The following is a 17,871-nucleotide window of genomic DNA, read 5'->3' as shown; positions in this document are numbered from 1 at the left end:
ATGATTGAAGAATAACTTAAACAAGTGAGGAATCCTCATCACCATGAATCAATGATACTTACCTGATAATTCTAAGATATTATCTCCTAATTAATATCTTAGAATAATTCCTTCATCATCCATCTAAGTGACTCACCTTGGTCAATCGAAGCCTTCGTGCGTATGGCAAACCTTAACCCTAGGCCTCCTATAAATACCTTATCTCCACCAATTTATGGTAAACTTTTACTACGCACTTAAGCCCTAAACACTCACTCTTTCCAGAGTTACTAACTTAGGCATCAGAGATCCATTGGCCTACCCCCTACCTCGTGGGCACGGGTGCATGTGTGGTTTTGCCCTTGATCAAATGTGTTGATTGTTTTATAGGTACAATTTTGTCAAGACTGAAGACGGCAAATTTTTACTACCACATTTTCATCTCCCTTAATAATAATAATTTTTTTTAGAACACACAGGTTGAGATTGATTTAGTGTTTTGGTGAGTTTTTGAGATCAAAACTTCGTGTCGTTTAACACTTTCTCATTTGTAAAAATAAGGGTGCTTTAGATTTTGGCCCTTACAACTCATTATTTCTAGATAAAAACTCATCTATCTTTAAAGATCCAGTTTAAGCCCAAATTTAAAATTTGCAAACATATGGGAACACTATTGACCTATTAATACAATTTATTTACACTCATGCCACTTATACTTTATGGTCCATTTTTCAAATTCCTAAATTTATGCCAAATTAAAAGTAGTAGAAAAAGTGAAATAAACTGTAAAAAGTGTTTGCATTAACCGTATCCATGTCAAACTAGAAAAGTAGTTTTTTTTTTTCGTGATATATTTTGTAGCAATTTTACCCATATTAATTGGTAGGTAAATTAATTTGTTCCAATTATTTAAAAAAATAATACTACACCTATATTATATATTTTGAATCAAATAACATTCCTCTAACTTGTAGGTAAATTATTTTCTATGTATTGTTATATATGTTAGACACGTTTTGTTGTTGTATAAACATGAGTGGAACATAATATTGTTGATTTTATACATCAAACTGCATTTCTTTTGTTATAGGTAAATTATTTTCTATGTACATGTACTTATGTTAGGCACGTTTTGTTGTTGGTACATACAATATTTTGTATCATTGTAAAGAAAGATATTACATTACACCCATGGTATAATTGTTGTAGGGAAATTATTGGAAATTAATTTGTAGTTAGGTAATGAACATTTTGCATCATTAGAAATGAACATTTCAAATAGTAGGTAGATTATTAAAAAAATTATGCTACACCCAACCAAATAACATTTATCTAACTTGTAGGTAAATTATTTTCCATGTATTGTTAGATATGTTAGGTACGTTTTATTGTTGTATAAACATGGGTGTAACATCGTATTTTTAATACTATGCATTGAACTACATTTCTTCTTAATATAGGTAAATTATTTTCCATGTATTAGTACATATGTTAGGCACGGTTTGTTGTTGGTATAAACATTATTTTGCATCATTGTAAAAAAGATATGTTAGGCACGGTTTGTTGTTGGTATAAACATTATTTTGCATCATTGTAAAAAAGAGATATTATATTACACCCATGGTATAATTGTTGTAGGTAAATTAATGTGCATGTAAATAATGAAATACAATGTTCTAATATATTAATAAAAAAAGGATAAATTCAAAAGTATTCAAGAGTAGGGTGAAAAAAACTGAATCGAATAGTTTTATGAAAATTCAAAGCCTTCTAAAAAATTAATATGCAATAAATTTTTAACATTAATGTCTTTTTTTTTCTTGTTGGAAAATCATTTACTCTCTCCTTACAATTAATTGTCTACATCAAATATGTAATAGGGGTATTTTAGTCATGTGAAAAATGTAAAATGTGTAAAATAATATGAAATTAATGAATTTGCTTATGTAGATCCTAGTCATTGGGTTTTCTTTGAGTAAAAAAGTTATGTAGGATTTTATATGAAGAAAATTGAGTTGGAAGGGCTAAAATCATATATTTAGTAAAAATAAACTCGAAGTGTAAAAATGGGCAATTAACTTCTACGTGAAAGGAACTAAAAGAACTTAATTATGTACAAGGAAATGTGATCCATGTTGATTCATGGTTTGAGTGTTGGGACAATTTCAAATAATTTACGTAACTGCCCTTTTATGTTTCTTCCAAAAAAAAAAAGTTACAAAAACGAAAACCAACGAGAACCAAACATACACCAAAACAGCAAAAACTACTCCCAAACCCAACAAAACAAATTGGTCGGCCGGGATCATTACCTTAACACATAATTACACCCCAAACCCCAATAGGTAAGAGAATAGGCTACTTAATAGATATTAGCTAGTTTTCTAGCTAGCTGCTGATGTTAATTAGCTTCTCTAATTACACCTCCATGCGGACGTGGCAACCAAGGCCCTATCGTGCCAGCAAAGCACCAACTCGGCCTGCCGTTTCGCCAAGTGGAATCCCCTGACCTGGACCTTCCCCAGCAAGCACTGGGCCTGAAAGTCCGCAAACTGGCTCAGTTCCACCGCCCTCATCCCCGCCCCCTGAAATACTTCCCTCCACGGCGGAATCCGCCTCCCTGCCTCCTCCACTGCCGCCTGAATCTTCGGCCGCAGCAAATACGTCTCAATCTTCTTCACCACGTCGCTGGAAGCTGCCACAGCCGCGTCCAGCGACTCCAGCATGATTGAGAAGAACTCGAGGCCAGAGACGAAGTTCCTCCGGAACGAAGTTGTTCCGGCATCCCCCATCCCTTCCCCGTCGATGAACACCACGACGCTTGGCGATACGCGGCGCATGTTGCCGAGAAAACCGGAGATGTTGTTCTGGGAGCTGAGACGGCGGAGGATGTATGGAGACAGAAGAACCGCCGTCTTCTCTCCGTCCATGAACTTGACGGCCTTGAACGACATCATCTCGAACGCACGAAGGGGGACGAACTCGACCTGGAACCTAATCTTGAGTTCCTGAGCGAACTGGGACAGGTTCTCCCGAACCAGTCGGGTCTCGACGGCGTACTCCTCGGGCACGACGGCAGTTATGCGAAGCACCGGTGGGACCGGGTTGCCGTTATTTCGGCTTGCCACGTCAGCTTTCTCAGCGAGCTCTTTCATTAGGGAAGCGTACTGGCCGCCCAGGCCGATGTCGAAGTCGATGACGTGGATGAAGGTGGAGCCGTTGAGAGCTTCCAGTAGGGCCTGGTTTGTCGTGAAGTGAGAGAACATCGGGACGGGCGAAATTCCCGAAAAGCCCTTGTAGGCGCGGATGGTCTGGACGATGTCGGACCAGGAAGTGAACTCGCGCGCCGCGGTGTCTGAGCCGTTGAGGAGGGACTGAAGAGCTTCCTTGAAATAAACTGCGGCGCGCTGGAGCGGCTTCCCAACGGGTTTCGACGGGGAGGAGGATCGCAGCCTGTTGTTCAAACGGTCTAGGATCACCTGGGCGAGTTGCAACTCGTCCGTGTCGAAACAGTCCGCGGCGCGGATTAACTCCTCGATGAAATCAAGCCCTACGTTCCAGTTGCCCGATTGATGGAAGTAGTTCGTCACATGGTCGTAACAATTCTGGGAGGAGTACACTTCGGAGAGATTGATGTCCCAATCGGAGTGGACGAGCTGGGTGGCATCGAACGGCTGAGGATGGGGGTACTCCGAAATCTGAGGATCGTTTGCATTCAATTGTGGGATTGAAGTCTTGAGATTTGGGACGTTGTCGTCGTGCAACCCTAAGTCCCTCATAATTGAGTCCCAGTCCAAGTTGTGCAGGACTTGCTCCTCCTCCCACTCGAGAGGATCATGGTTCGAGTGGGACAGCACGTCAGGGATGGCCGAAATTTTCGAGGGTTTTTCGGCGGAGACGGGGCTGGGGCTGTGACGGAGGTCGAGAACCGAGGTGGGCTCGTAGCCCCCCAAGCTCGAAATACCGAGGTGAAAGTTGACACTTGGGTTATTAGTCTGGGGGTTGTGCTTGGGAGATTGGTTGTTGTTGTTGCTGTGTGGAGAAGAAACGGGCACTCTCATGGCTTATTTAGAAAGCGTTTTTTTTTTTTTGTGACTGGCTTATTTAGAAAGCTGTGATTTTGGTTGAGAGGAAGAGGAAATGGGAAGGGATCGAAGGGTAAGGGGGGCTTTTGGTGGTGATAATTGAAGGCTTTTTATCTTTGCGTGTGTGCATGGTGGTGGTGGTGGGATGGCAATGGCGCGCAATGGCATAATATAAGGTAAAGTTGTGTGGAAATGTCATACATGACAGACAGAGATGACGAGTGGTCAGAGGGAGGCTTTTAATCTCTTTGAAGCTTCTTGTTCAAGTCTTTGCACACAATTGCTTTTTTTAGTTTTCTGTACGTGTCTTTGTTTGATTCGCAGCCTAATTATGCTTTTTGTAATTAGCTCGCTTCTGGACTCTCTCCACAATTAGTGAAATAAAACTTTGTTGTTGTTGTTATTGTTGTATTGTGGATCTTGCTTATGATAAACAATGTAGTTAATATGTATTTATAGTTTCATGGAGTTTATACTTTAAGTGATATAGAGTGTTTGATTTCATATTCTGTTTAACTGATGAAATTAATAACGATATAACTCCCGAGCAACTAAGGTATCGTTTTTTAAATGAATAATGCACTACACAAAAAGAATGGACGTGTGATATTAATGATTTGTCTATATAATGAATTTCACTTATATTAGTTTTGTTCTCGTCTTTTATTTCATGTCATGTGTCTATTTTTAGCTTGCAATGCATTCACATTATCTATGTTAAAAGTCAACTTACTTTAAGTTAAGATTCAATTTTAAAAACAATTTGCAATATGTAGGAGAAGTAAGTAGCTCAACTCCTATAAACTCTAGTCAGTTTTCTCAAATTTTCGATGTGGTAATCTTTATATCCTCAGACGTCTTTCAAGTATGATGAATTTTAAACCTAACACATAATCCAAAAACTAAGCGATAGCTCCTCAGACTACTATGATACTTGCGAAGCTTGTGGCACAATATATTTTATTTCATCATGTTTCTGGCAAAGATTCATTCATGCGTGTTCCAAATACAGTTTTAATACCAATTCTAGTCTAAATTCAGAGAGTGTAAAGTCTAGTCCGTTTTACCTTTCAATAAAGTAATTAACAAACATCTTTTTCAAAAGCATCTTGGGTTAAAAGTTAAAAGTTAACCTATTGTAGATACAATCCCCTCAAGTCGCCTATAATGCCTCCATTGATTATTTGATTATTTCTACTCAGTTACTAATTAGACTTTTACTATCTTGTATTAGTCATATCATATAGGAATTAGAGGGACTTAAAGTCAAACTGTTGGCGTGAAAGCTCCAAAGTATTGTCCCCCCAAAACACTTTCGAGGACCCATAAAAGCTCGTAAAAACACCACCACCCACCTTTATTTATCTCACTTTGAAAAAGCTTAGAGAAAGAAGCCATGATTAAACCTTTAAGGGCTGACAGCCTCAATAATGGAAGCTACTAAACGTATCTTCCTCGACCATGCAAAGCACTTAGCAAAAGCTAATTACTATTAAAAAATGTTACTAACAGCCTCAATAATGGAAGCTATTAAACGTATCTTCCTTGACCATGCAAAGCACTTAGCAAAAGCTAATTACTATTAAAAAAAATGTTACTTTTACCATATATTTGTATTATGTTGATGGTCCTTACCTTTATTAGAGAGATGATACAAATATTTGGTAAACATAGCATGTACTCGTTGTTTTAATAAGTTGAAGGAGTATATCGAAAACCTACCACGTGATGTATCATTATATTTGTTATAAATATGAGTGAACTGTGGATGATGTAATTGGTATGTCTCATTTCTAAAGTGATAATACATGTCTTATAATTTAAGTAGAATAATAATATCACATAATAAAGGCGGGTCCATGTAGGGATTAAGGTGGTTCCGGGACCACCTGGATGTTGTAAAACAACCTATGAAAACCTCCAAAGACTTTTCGAATGTTTGACACAAGACTTTTGCATGCCCACCAAGCATTTGGTGTAACGCATGCTAGGAATATCTCAACAACACTCAATATGTTGATCGATATAACTCAACAGATACTCTCAAGAGCACTCAACAAATTGCTTCAATAAATGTCAATATATGATGAAATGTGCGCATAATGGCTTGTATGACTACAACAAGCTCACCACATGTTCGATGCACTAAACAAATTGAAATCACACTTTGTTCTTTTTTCGTCTAAAAATTTTGAATATTCAACATTGAGACCCTCAAAATTGAAACTCTAAATGCTCCAGTACACATAACGGTATTTCGGTTAAACGAGACAATTCTCCATGTTTAATTTCCTAAAGTAACATTTGTACTCCGTAACTAGCTTGATTAAAGGCAACTGTAGACGTAATCTAGAATCATGAAGCATTGTTCACACCAGATATTGGAGCAAAAAGCTAATGGAAATCTTGTTGACGTTGGACGAGGGACCCAATGGCCAAGCGGGTCGGTCCTACAAGAAAGCACTTTAGGGTAAGTTGATTGGCCACAGGAAGGGACCCACTACTAGGGTTAGCTTTTTGTCGGGCATGCATGGCAATAATGGCCATGCAACACAGTGCGTAAAAACAAGGCCCACGTAGGATTGCTTTGCCAAATTGCCATTGGCGGCGACCAGAAAGAGAGAATATGTTCCTTCCAAAATTTTGCAATAGGTGGTGAATTGCACTCACCGATTGATGAAAATCCTTCCGTCCATTTACGTACCAAATAGGCAAAGAGAAAATCAAACACAAGATCTAGCGATCTACATTCTTCACTTTTTATTTTTCTAATGGGGTGATGAAATTGATAGGTGGGGTGGGACGACTTTATTTACAGAAAAGTTTTGGCCACCACAAAAAGATGGTTTTAGGTCTTTTTGCTACCTATAATATAAACAAGGTATATTTCAAAGTTGATTTAAAATTAACTGAATGAAGCACTTAAGTCCTAATCAACCTAATTAACACGTGTTTCATTCCAGCCAAAAAAGAAAGGGCCTGTGTTTAGTTACAAATTGTATGAGACAATTTTTGTATTATTTTTGGCAATTATAATTATGGAATGATTTGGTGTGAACACTTACGAGGGATCCAATGCAGCAAACATTATAAATTCTTGAATGTATGTCTGAAATTTTTTTTTAATCATACTTTATTTATAAGACTTTAGAAATATTTCTAAATTCCCCCTCTAATCACTTGTACATTTAGGTTTAATTATTAGTTTATAACAAAAGATACCGAATGTCATAGCCCGTCTCAAAATATTATATTTCTAGGCGTGAAATTACCTATTTACCCCTAGACGTTTTGTGTGGTTATGTGGGTTAAGTTTTATTTGGACAAATTCTAAATTTTTCCTAAATTTTGGAACACTTAGAACCCAAAGTGTTTTCTTTGGTTTTGGTTGGTAATCCACTTGGACCACACACACACACACAAAAACTCTCCCTCTCTCCCGTGCCTTCTCTCTCTCCTTCCTCTTGGATTTTTCAGAAAATTTGTACAAAACATACGAACAAACTTCGAAACTAACCATCTACGCACGGATCGACGTCAAGAAGGTATTGTTCATGCACACGTAAATGCAGGGTTTTTAGGAGATTTTAAGCTTCTAGAGAGCTTTAGATCATCTCCACGAAGCTCGGAGAAGAAAAACGAGGTGATTTGGACGTCGGGAAGTGGAGATCGACGAGTTTGAAAATGTGGCCGGATTATTGAAGCTTTTCCGGCGAGATCCCGTGAACTTTAGGTTCTAAAATTGGTAAGATTTTGTTCTACTTATTATAAGGATCATTTTGGTTCAATTTTCATGGAAATTGGTTAAGAAATGGAAGAGAAATGAAGGTTTTTCTAATTTCCAGAGACGGACAACACAGAGGTCATCGGCGAACCAAGGAAGAAGGAGAAGAATATTCTGTCAACTTTGACAGAATATTCTAACGTCGTCAGGTAAAACTAACAGATTATGTTACTTTTTAACAGAATATTCCACGTAATATTCCTAACAGCGTCACTGTTACCGTTAGTGTGCCAGGCACGTGCCTGCGCATGGGCCACGCGTCTGGCCGTGCCTTGGCAGGCATGTGACGGCGCGTGGGACGTCGGAAATTTTTTCTAAAAATATGGGGATGTTCGTGAGGTTGTGTAGATCACGTTGATATATTCAAACATCTCATTTGAGCAATGTATGAGAAGTTATTAGCTAGTATTGGTTATGTACTTTAAATTGACGTTTTTATAGTTGTTTCGCATATAGGGGAGGCTTATCTCGAGGACGAGCGCAGTCAAGGGCGACTCGAGGGCTACGACCCTTCGACATACCAGTGAGTGGGCTTTTGATTTTTAGTATATACTTATATACTTGATATTTTCCCATAAAATGCGTTTAAATGAAAGTATGCCTTGAAATGCCATGCATATAAATTATGTTCAGTATATGAAGTAGTATATGATGCATAATATATAATTGTGGTGCTGTGGACGCTCAGGTAAGCCCAGGTGAGTTTATGAATTGTAAATGTGAATAACGGTTGTGATTTATTAAGAAGCATAGAGCTCATAAACCTGCACCCCGGTGTTAGTGATTAGCCAGAGATATGACACAGGCTTGTATATAATGTCACATCCCGCACCATATGCTCACATTTGATCCAATTTAGGTGCACAGTCTTGTCGTACAGACCATCATAGGTGGTTCCGACTCGTAGGTGACTAGCGATTTATCGCCCAACTATCATGAGAGCGCAATATTGAGCATAATTATGTTACACACAGTCTTGTCGTACATACCTTTTTAGTGGTTCCGACTTATATGTAGTGTAGTGCCGTATAGATCATTGTAATGATTCCGGCTAGATTGACTAATGATCTATGAATTCAGCTGTACAGACTTCTACAGGGGTTTTGGCTAATATGTTATTTTCCATGAATTTATTCTTACCTAAGTTACTTACTCTGTTTGTACCATACTTAGGACATCCGTATTTAGATCTCGTATAAATACTCGGGGGACTTAAATGTAATTATGTAATAAAATGAGGGGCAAATATGTAAAAAGGGGAGGAGCCCTTATTCTATAAAAGGGCCTCCTCACCCTCACAAAGAGAGGGCCTCACTCTCACCCTCAGAGGCCAATTCTTAGGCCTTAAGCTCCCTCATCCTCTCGAAGCTCTCACTCTCATATTCAGAGTTCTCTCTCCCTCAAAAATACAATATCAGTGTAAACGTAGCCCAAACTTTAGGGTGAACTACGATACATCTTGTGTTATTTACTTTCTTGCAGATTCACGGTTGGATTTACATTGTTCCAAGACCCCTCCGGTTTTGTGCATCAACATACTCTATTTTATGTTTTGGCATTGCATATTTATAATTATGAAGATGTGAAGCATGATTTTAATTGATATATATATATATGTATGTATATTTATTTATTTATTTATGCATATGTTTATATTCTATTTCTAGGAAAATTATACATGTTTTACGGTGAGAGGTTATAGTGTTTGATAATGAAATGATTTTGAAACCTTTGTTTTTGCCCACTCACATTTTCTGTTTTGCGCCCCTCCAGGTTTTAGGTAGACTTGCTATTGGTGGCATTGAGGATCTCTGCAGTTCTGACTGAATAAAATATTTGTAGGACATCTTCTGGTACTGTATAACTAGTACTTGTCCTACTAGACTTCACCTAGACTTTCTATGCTCTGATTAGGAGTATTTACACTTGTATCTCACTCCTAGCACTTTATGTTCATAAGTGCACATTAGTAGCTTTCAGTTTTATTTATTCGTACATTTCTTATCTTTTTTGCTTCTGCACTGTGCACATGGCTACATCACCTTCACGTGACGGCCAGCACGCCTTGATCTCGGTCGGGGTGTGTCACCGAAAGTCTCTTTAACCAATTCAAATTATGAAGAAGAAACAAGATTGAATTATAGAGTCAAATCTAAATTCTTCATTCTAAAACGAGGTCAAATGAACTTGTTTATATGGCTTTGTAGCTAAGTTACAACATTGCAAAACCCAGAAAAATAAATGGCAAAGGAAAGAATACGTACATAGCTTGAGAATAACAAAAACAAAAAGGAAAAGAAAACGGGTTTTTTAATTAAGTAAGAAAAACCAAGATGTGATTGTAGTATGTATTAACGTCTTCTTGCTGAATATTTAATTGCTTTTTATAAATTTTAAACAAGCAGAGATGTTGCAGATTGATTTGAGCTTGGATGATTTTGTTTGAGCTATAAATAAAAATATAGCTTGTTACGGGATCAATCTATTTTTATTTACACAAAGTCGCACGATTTAGTTCCACTAATTTCGGAGCCAATTTAGGGTCATATATCCTTGGGCTCAAACGACCTCTTCAAATCACTCCAACCAGTCTGAGGGGTTGGAAAGGTTCCTTCCCAAAACGTGTTGCCATGCGGGCGCTCTGATTCAGGAATATCTTGCCTTCTTTAATGTCGTTGAACACGTTATCCAACTCACTGATGTCATCACAGTGATCGTGCGAAACGCTACAAGACACAGTCAAAGACCACCAACTAGGAATTACAATCACTGTTAGCGCCAAATAACCCATCTACCCATGCTCCAACTCAACGACAAGATCAAGGTTGCTCATTCTCCACTGCCTATAAATAAAGTCAGAGGCTTTCAAGCTCAGAACCTTCGTCAAATTCAATATCTACGATTATACAAAACCTTGAGTGATTCTTCAATCAACCCAACTGTTTTCAGCACAAACCCAATTGCTCTTCAACAAAACTTCTAGCTTTTCATCTACAATCTCAAAGCCTTCCTTGAAGCAAAAACTGCCTATGATTCCTGAGATCTAAAATTTTTACTACTCTGCCACCCCATGGTATGATTTGGTTGACATGCAATTCCAATCACCATGATTTCCTCTCAATGACTAAGAAAAAATATGTACGTAGCATTAGAATAACAAAAAAAGGGAAAAAAAGGAAAATGGGTGGGCTTAGCCTCACAATGGGGTAGTAATAATATGGTTCAAATTTGCCTCTAATGAAAATCGAACCTAAGACCCCTCGCTTACAAGTGAAGAGAAATACCAGTAGACTGTAGTATTAAGTGGCTAGCATCTTTAAGTTTAGAAAAATAAAATAAAAAGCTCACATTTTCTCTTACTCTCTCTCTAACATTTCTTTCCAATTTCTCTCTTTGTCATATCTTTTTTTTTTATAGAATTTTTATATTTACACACACAAAGTGTGTGGGGCTTCATCTAGTTAATAATTAAGTAAGACAAACCCAATTGTAATTGTAGTTTATAATTAACTTGTTGTTGAATATTTAATTGATTTTTTAAATTAACAAGCAACGATGTTGCAGATTGATTTGAGCTTGGATGATTTTGTTTGGGTTATAAATAGAAATATAGTTTGTTATGGGACTAATCTATTTTCATTTACATAAAGTCACACAACTTTGGTCCACCAATTTTAGAGGCGAATGTAGGATATCCTTGGGCTCGAACGACCTATCCAAATCACTCCAAACCAGTCTGTGGTCTTGGACAGGTTCCTTCCCAAAACGCGTCTGCCACGCGGGTGATCAGATCCGGGAATATCTCACCTTTTTAAATGTTGATGAATGCGTCATTTGGCATGCTAATGTCACCACAATGACTGTGCAAAGCGTTATAAGACACAGTCAAAGGTGACCAACCAGGAATTACAGTCACTATCAGCACCAAATAATCGATTTATCCATTCTTCAGGTCATGATAAGATCAAGGTTGCTCATTCTCCATTGCCTATAAATAGAGTTAAAGGCCTTCAAGCTTAGAACCTTTGTCAAATTCAATTACAATTATACAAAACCTTGAGTGATTCTTCAATCAACCCAACTACTGTTTAGCACAAACCCAATTGCTATTCAATAAAACCTCTTGCTCTTCAACTACAATCTCAAAGCCTTCATTAGAAGTAAAACACTCACTACGATTACTGAGATCTAAAACTTTTACAACTCTGCTACCCCGTGGTATGATTTGGTTGACATGCAATTCCAACTAGGGGTGGGTTCAAAAAGCCGAAAACAAAAAAAAAATCGAGCCAAACACCGAACCGAAGCCGGAAAAAAATCAAACCGAACCGATTTATATAATTATTTAATAGATATTAATTATATAAATTATATATAAATACTCAAAACCTAGAGGCAAGGTGTTTCGAACTCCTTACCTCTTAGTTAATAGTGTTTGTTTCAGCCAACTTGACAACAAGCTTTCTGTTGCTACAACCATACTAGTAAAATATTTATACTGATTCTGGATCTTTAAATCATTATAAGATTTCCAAACACAAAACCCTAGCTGCCCCATTTACTCTCCCATTTCATCTACTCATAGTTCTGTCTTCTCAGTCTCTCTCTCTCTCCCATCGTCAAATTCTCAGCCTCTCTCTCCCCCATCGTCGAATTCTCAGCCTTTCTCTCTCCTATCGTGGAGCCATTAACCTTCTCGCAGGTGATTCGCTCGATGTGGATGACCCATTTACAGCGGTCGACCTAGACGACCTTGCCCTCGTGACTCTTAAAGGGCCTGCGAACCACCTGGACCTTGTCTTCCTTATGCACCAAGAACGGAGGTTGGAGGAGAGATGCGTGCTCATTAGCACACAACGCACGCTAGATGGCACGGTGAAATGAGCCTTGCCGGCAGTGCAGGCTTGGTTCTGTTTTTGCTTTGTTTTTTCTTAAATTTGCTTATGCATTCACTTTTACTTTGCTTGTTCTTATGGAAGATTGGTTTTAGTTCATTTCATAATTTTGTATCCGAATAAACCAACAAGTCCTAATTGTTTATTTTCGAGGTTAAGTGATGATTTTTTGAACGAAAATTGGCTGATGTTGTTCTTGGATTTGTCTATGTGGTAAAGATCTTTGGTTTTTAGGTCTTTACTCTTTATTAAAACCCTTGGTTCTCGTCTGTTTGGCTGTGTTCGGACAGGTGCTCATGGCTGGATGTTGCAATCGATGAGGCGTCGGTTGGTTAGTGGCGAGGGTTTGTGCTAATAGGGATGCTCGGCGGCGGGTGCTTCAGTGGAAACTCAGTTTTTTTTTTTTTTTTGGTATTTTATGGCCTGGGCCTTTACTGTTTGTTGGGTTTTTTGGGCTAATTTGGCAGGTCCCCTTTTGGGCTAATTTACCATATCCAGATTTTTAAAAAAAATGGAAAAAACCAAACCGAACTGGAAAAAAACCGAAACCGAAAAAAACATAAAAAAAAAAACCGAAGGAAAACCGAATCGAACCGAACAGTAACTTCAGTTTGGTTTTTGGTTTCAGCCAAAAATCGAACCAAAAGGAACCGAACCCACCCCTAATTCCAACCATGGTATAAAATATCGATGATATCGGAAATATCGGTAGTCCAAAAACATGGAAATTTTGATGGAAATATCGGGATATTATTGATATCGATAAAAATTGAATAAAAACCACGGAAATTGTAAGAAAAACTTGGAAATTTTTATTGAAACTTTGGAGAATGTTTATTGAGTCAATTATCTATTAGTTTATCAAAAAAAATTAGAAGGAAATGCATTACATGATGGATTTAACTGATTTAAGTTGATTATACAGCGAGCTGGCAAACACTGTGAGTGTAGAAAATATATAGTAATTAATGAAAAAAAAGATTAAACACACCATAATCATTTATATATAATGATTTACTACAATATTTTACACTTTATACATTGCATGGTAAGATACATGAGTGATTTAGTACCACATAAAGTTCATATGAGGTTCAAAATTTTCATTATCTTCGTCATCTCTATGTGTAGAGTAAGTTTATTGCAAAGAGTATTCATCAAATGATAAATCCCCAAAATAGTTTTGCATGTAATAGTTAACATGCCACTCATATAAATATAAATATTTTAGCATATTATCACTAAAACATAAGTGATATATGGTGGTTACGGTGTTGGAGGAGTAAAATGGGAGGGGTTCAAATCCCCCTTTGTGTTTTTTTTCCTCCTTTTCCTCCATTTTTCCCCTTTTTTTTCTTCTTTTTCCTTTTTTTTCCTTCCTTTACATCGATATTTTCGATATTTTAGCGATATTACACCGATATTTTGACAAAATATTGTTGAAGTGTGAGCGAAATTATCGACATCGATATTTTCCGATATTATCGATATTTGTACGATATGTACATGGATATGTTCCGAAATATCCGTGATTCGAAAAAACCGAAATATCCTCGATATTTCGTCAATATTATCGATATTTCATACTATGATTCCAACCACCCTGATTTCCTCTAAGAGGCATATGTTTTGTACTAAGTTCAATCCAATATTAGTGATCTCGGTGGACTCCTCTAGCATTTTCTCGTCCTTCACGAACTAAATCTTGCTAGAGTTTCATTCCTTTCTTTACATTTCCAGTCAATTTACATTTCAAGCCATCAACCTATGTTTTACTTTTACAAACATTTGTAATCTTGACTTTATAATGGAATGATTACATTATGTTTCTCGCTTTAGTTTTTATTTCTCTTTTATTTACGTTTTAGGCAAAAACACACAAAGTTATATTGAATTTTAAGTTCTCGTCCACTCGAGGCAAAAGAAAGAACTTAACCGTACCGGTGTCCTACTCGTTGCACAATTATTTGGTTAAAAAATAAGATTTATGTGCAACATTTCACATATACTCAAACAAGAACATTGTCTGTTGACAGCATTCAATAGTGGCACACCTATTTTCTATTTCTCTCAAATCATCCGGTAACACTGAGACCGAAAATAACACTCGGAACAAATAAGTGTTGCACTTGATCCAGACTCTGTCTGAATTTTGACACAAGTTTAATACCGGCGTCCTCGTCCTTTCTATTATAGTATTATAAAAATAAAAATAAAATAATCCAACAGATGGTATCAAATGAAAACTAACAAGACGACATAATTATCTGCAAAATTTGGAGATAAGCATATTTCCTAATAATACAAAGGAAACATCAGCAGAAGATTCCAGTGCGGGTTATAATTTAAAATAGCCAATGTGTGCTCGACATGATCTTTTATTATCTCAGAGTCAAAATTCGTTTATTATGATATCAGTAAAACACTTTAATAAAATCTTCTCACTATTCCAAATAATAAAATTAGTTTGGTCCTAACCTTAAATCATCCAAGAGGTAGGCAATGATAAAAGAGATACCTAGTCTAAAGTAGCCAGTGCATGTAGATATACTGGTTAGCAATATATAAAAGAGTCATCTTGAATCATCTATCGACAATTATTATTGGAGACAAATTTCTTAAAATGTGACTTAAGAAATTTATAATTTATTACAATGTGATAATCGGTTAGAACTATAAGTTTTTTGAGACTACAAGATGGTTATTCCTAAATTCAGTATCATTATATTGCCTTATATCAACTAAAGAGAGATTAATGTTGAGTTGGAAAATGCGTATAGATATAATTAGTGAGATAAAATGTGTCATATTTATATATTCTTTAGATTGAATGATTCAAAGAAAATTCATGAACAAAAATAAATACAAGTGTGTGAAAGAAGAAGAAAAAATGTGTCCATATCATATCCATCCACGTGGAAAAGGACTTGTTACTTAAAATTAAGGTTCCATATATCATATTTAAGTACACGGGACACACGCGGTGGGAGAGGGAAGCTTGAAGCATACAAAAGAGATACAAAAGAGAAGGGGTGATGGGAAGAGAGGGGGGGGTTTGAGATTCTGATTTAAATCATTCATATAAAGAAGGTCTCACCAGTCCATTCACCCCACTCTCGAAAAGAAATAAAAAGGCAAAGGTTGATAGAGAGCACTGGCGCATGCAGCAGCAGTGGAGAGTGGTAGTGACCATTTTTTAGGCCTCGTAGTGGCCCAAGGATCTTCTATCTTTCATATAACAAGCATTACCCTTACATTTACAGCTGCCAACTCGATCGATCTCCTTTTTATGATATATATGGGATTGCGATCCCTATAGGATATGTTGATTTTGCTTTGAGAAATACCCCTTGATTCATTTTAGTTTTATGTATGACCACATTTCTTCTTCTTTTTTTTTCTTTTTTTTTTTCCTTTGATTCCTCCACATTTTGTACATGCACTCTCTCTCTCTCTCTCTCTCTCTCTCTCTCTCTCTCTCTCTCTCTCTCTCTCTGAGGGGGTACGTGTGTGCGCGTTGTGTGTTGCATGTGGCATTTTGTAAACTACTCCGATTAGACTAGTTGAAATCAAATAGTATGTGGTCTCTGGTGAAAGGTGCTTAGTATTTTTGCAACTTGAGTTTGGTGACATGATCAAGTCAGATAAACCATTTGATAGACGAATTTTTGCGTTACAGTCAGAAATCAGATGTGGTTGGATTTAATAGTACTGATGCTACAATTTGTTTTGATTTTTGACAAACAAAAGTATTAGTAAGTTAAATTGCTAATTATTAGAAGGGAGAAGAATCGTTGGAGATCCAACTTGCACTAGAATGCATAAACATCATTATTTTCCACCACTGCAATAAAATGTTATCTGCGATGTTACAATTCATCGAAAACATAAAACATGATTTAAATTCTGAAAAAGTAAATGCTTTCATATCCAATCAAAATTTGATTGATGAGTAATTTTTTTTTTTATCAAAGTAAACAAACTTCATTAACTAAGTTCCAACAATACAACCAAAGATGCTAGAACACCAATCAAAAGGGCGACAAAAAAAGGAGCTCAAACTCAAAGATGCAAATTAAAGCAGATAATAGTTGATTATACAACTGCAAGCTTATATCGTTATAACAACCAAGATTAAAAAAACAATAAATAAATAAATAACTCACCTACTAAAACATGAACTGTTCAATTTTGTGTCTTTTTTACACAACAATATTCTATTTAAGGGGGTATGTTCACTACCTGAATTTAACATTTGTCTGACGACCCTTCTTTTGTCAAGCCAAGTAACTTTATATGATAAAATAAAAAAATTTGTATGCCAAAACTTGGTCAACATTTAATTTTTTTCAGAAACTTTAAACAAAAAACTTGTTCGACTAGCATAGTTACCTTCGTCAGGCAACATTTTGCACCCTAGGAACCAAAATTGGCGTGTATTCTGACACATTTTATCCGACGGAGATAGTTTGTAGGCTAAGTAAACTTGGTCGGACTAAAAAGTTTGGCAGCCAAATCCCAATTCATTAAATAATTCGTTGGTCACTTCTCCTTTTCCTTGGTGACTTAGGGTTTAGGGTTTATATTTCATCGGGCATAATGTATTATTTCATCGGGCAAAGGTGACAGATATTTTCATAAATTAAATTTCTTCGACAATTTTTGAAATCTGTGAAATTAAATTAAAAAATCCAACCGTCAATGTCATTGGTATACACTTGAAGATGGCATATGCCAAAAATCATTCGAATGAAAGTATGCAGGATTAGGCAACGAGACGAATTCTTCGACGGTTGAAAACATATTATCATGATTTAACAGTTAATTTAGCTCCGATTTTGATGATTTTTAGTAACTACCCTCCTCAACCCTAGAAGAATACAATGAATGGACCCGATCATAAACACTTAGGGTGCGTTTGTTGCACCGGATTATCTCGAACTGGATTAGCTTAAAGGACTAAGCTGGACTGTCTTGGCATGGACTAAGTAGGACAAGAATAGTGAAGCGTTTGGTACAGTATCGGACTAAATCACGGACTAAATTATTTTTAGAATCTAAATATTTTTTTTACTACTTTTTAATTATTTTATTACTTTTTGATTTAGATATTTTCATTGACTCACCC

At 36.6% G+C, this 17,871-nt stretch overlaps 1 protein-coding gene across 1 annotated transcript; it reads right to left on the bottom strand.

Moving 5' to 3' along the window:
• Positions 1-2,149: 2,149 nt before the first annotated feature.
• Positions 2,150-4,249, bottom strand: LOC126603730 (scarecrow-like protein 15). Its single transcript, XM_050270675.1, has one exon. It carries the CDS (start codon positions 4,038-4,040, stop codon positions 2,394-2,396), a length of 1,647 nt encoding a protein of 548 aa, XP_050126632.1. The 5' UTR covers positions 4,041-4,249; the 3' UTR covers positions 2,150-2,393.
• Between the last annotated feature and the right edge of the window lie 13,622 nt (positions 4,250-17,871).

The sequence above is a fragment of the Malus sylvestris genome, chromosome 15 (genome assembly GCF_916048215.2).
Source record: "Malus sylvestris chromosome 15, drMalSylv7.2, whole genome shotgun sequence".
NCBI classification, from domain to species: Eukaryota; Viridiplantae; Streptophyta; class Magnoliopsida; order Rosales; family Rosaceae; genus Malus; species Malus sylvestris.
The sequence above is the reverse complement of the archived record's forward strand: the minus strand, read 5'-3'. Positions and strand labels throughout refer to the sequence as shown.

Coding starts and splice junctions, on each gene's coding strand:
- LOC126603730 (XM_050270675.1), bottom strand. CDS start 4,040: ATGAGAGTGCCCGTTTCTTCTCCACACAGCAACAACAACAACCAATCT.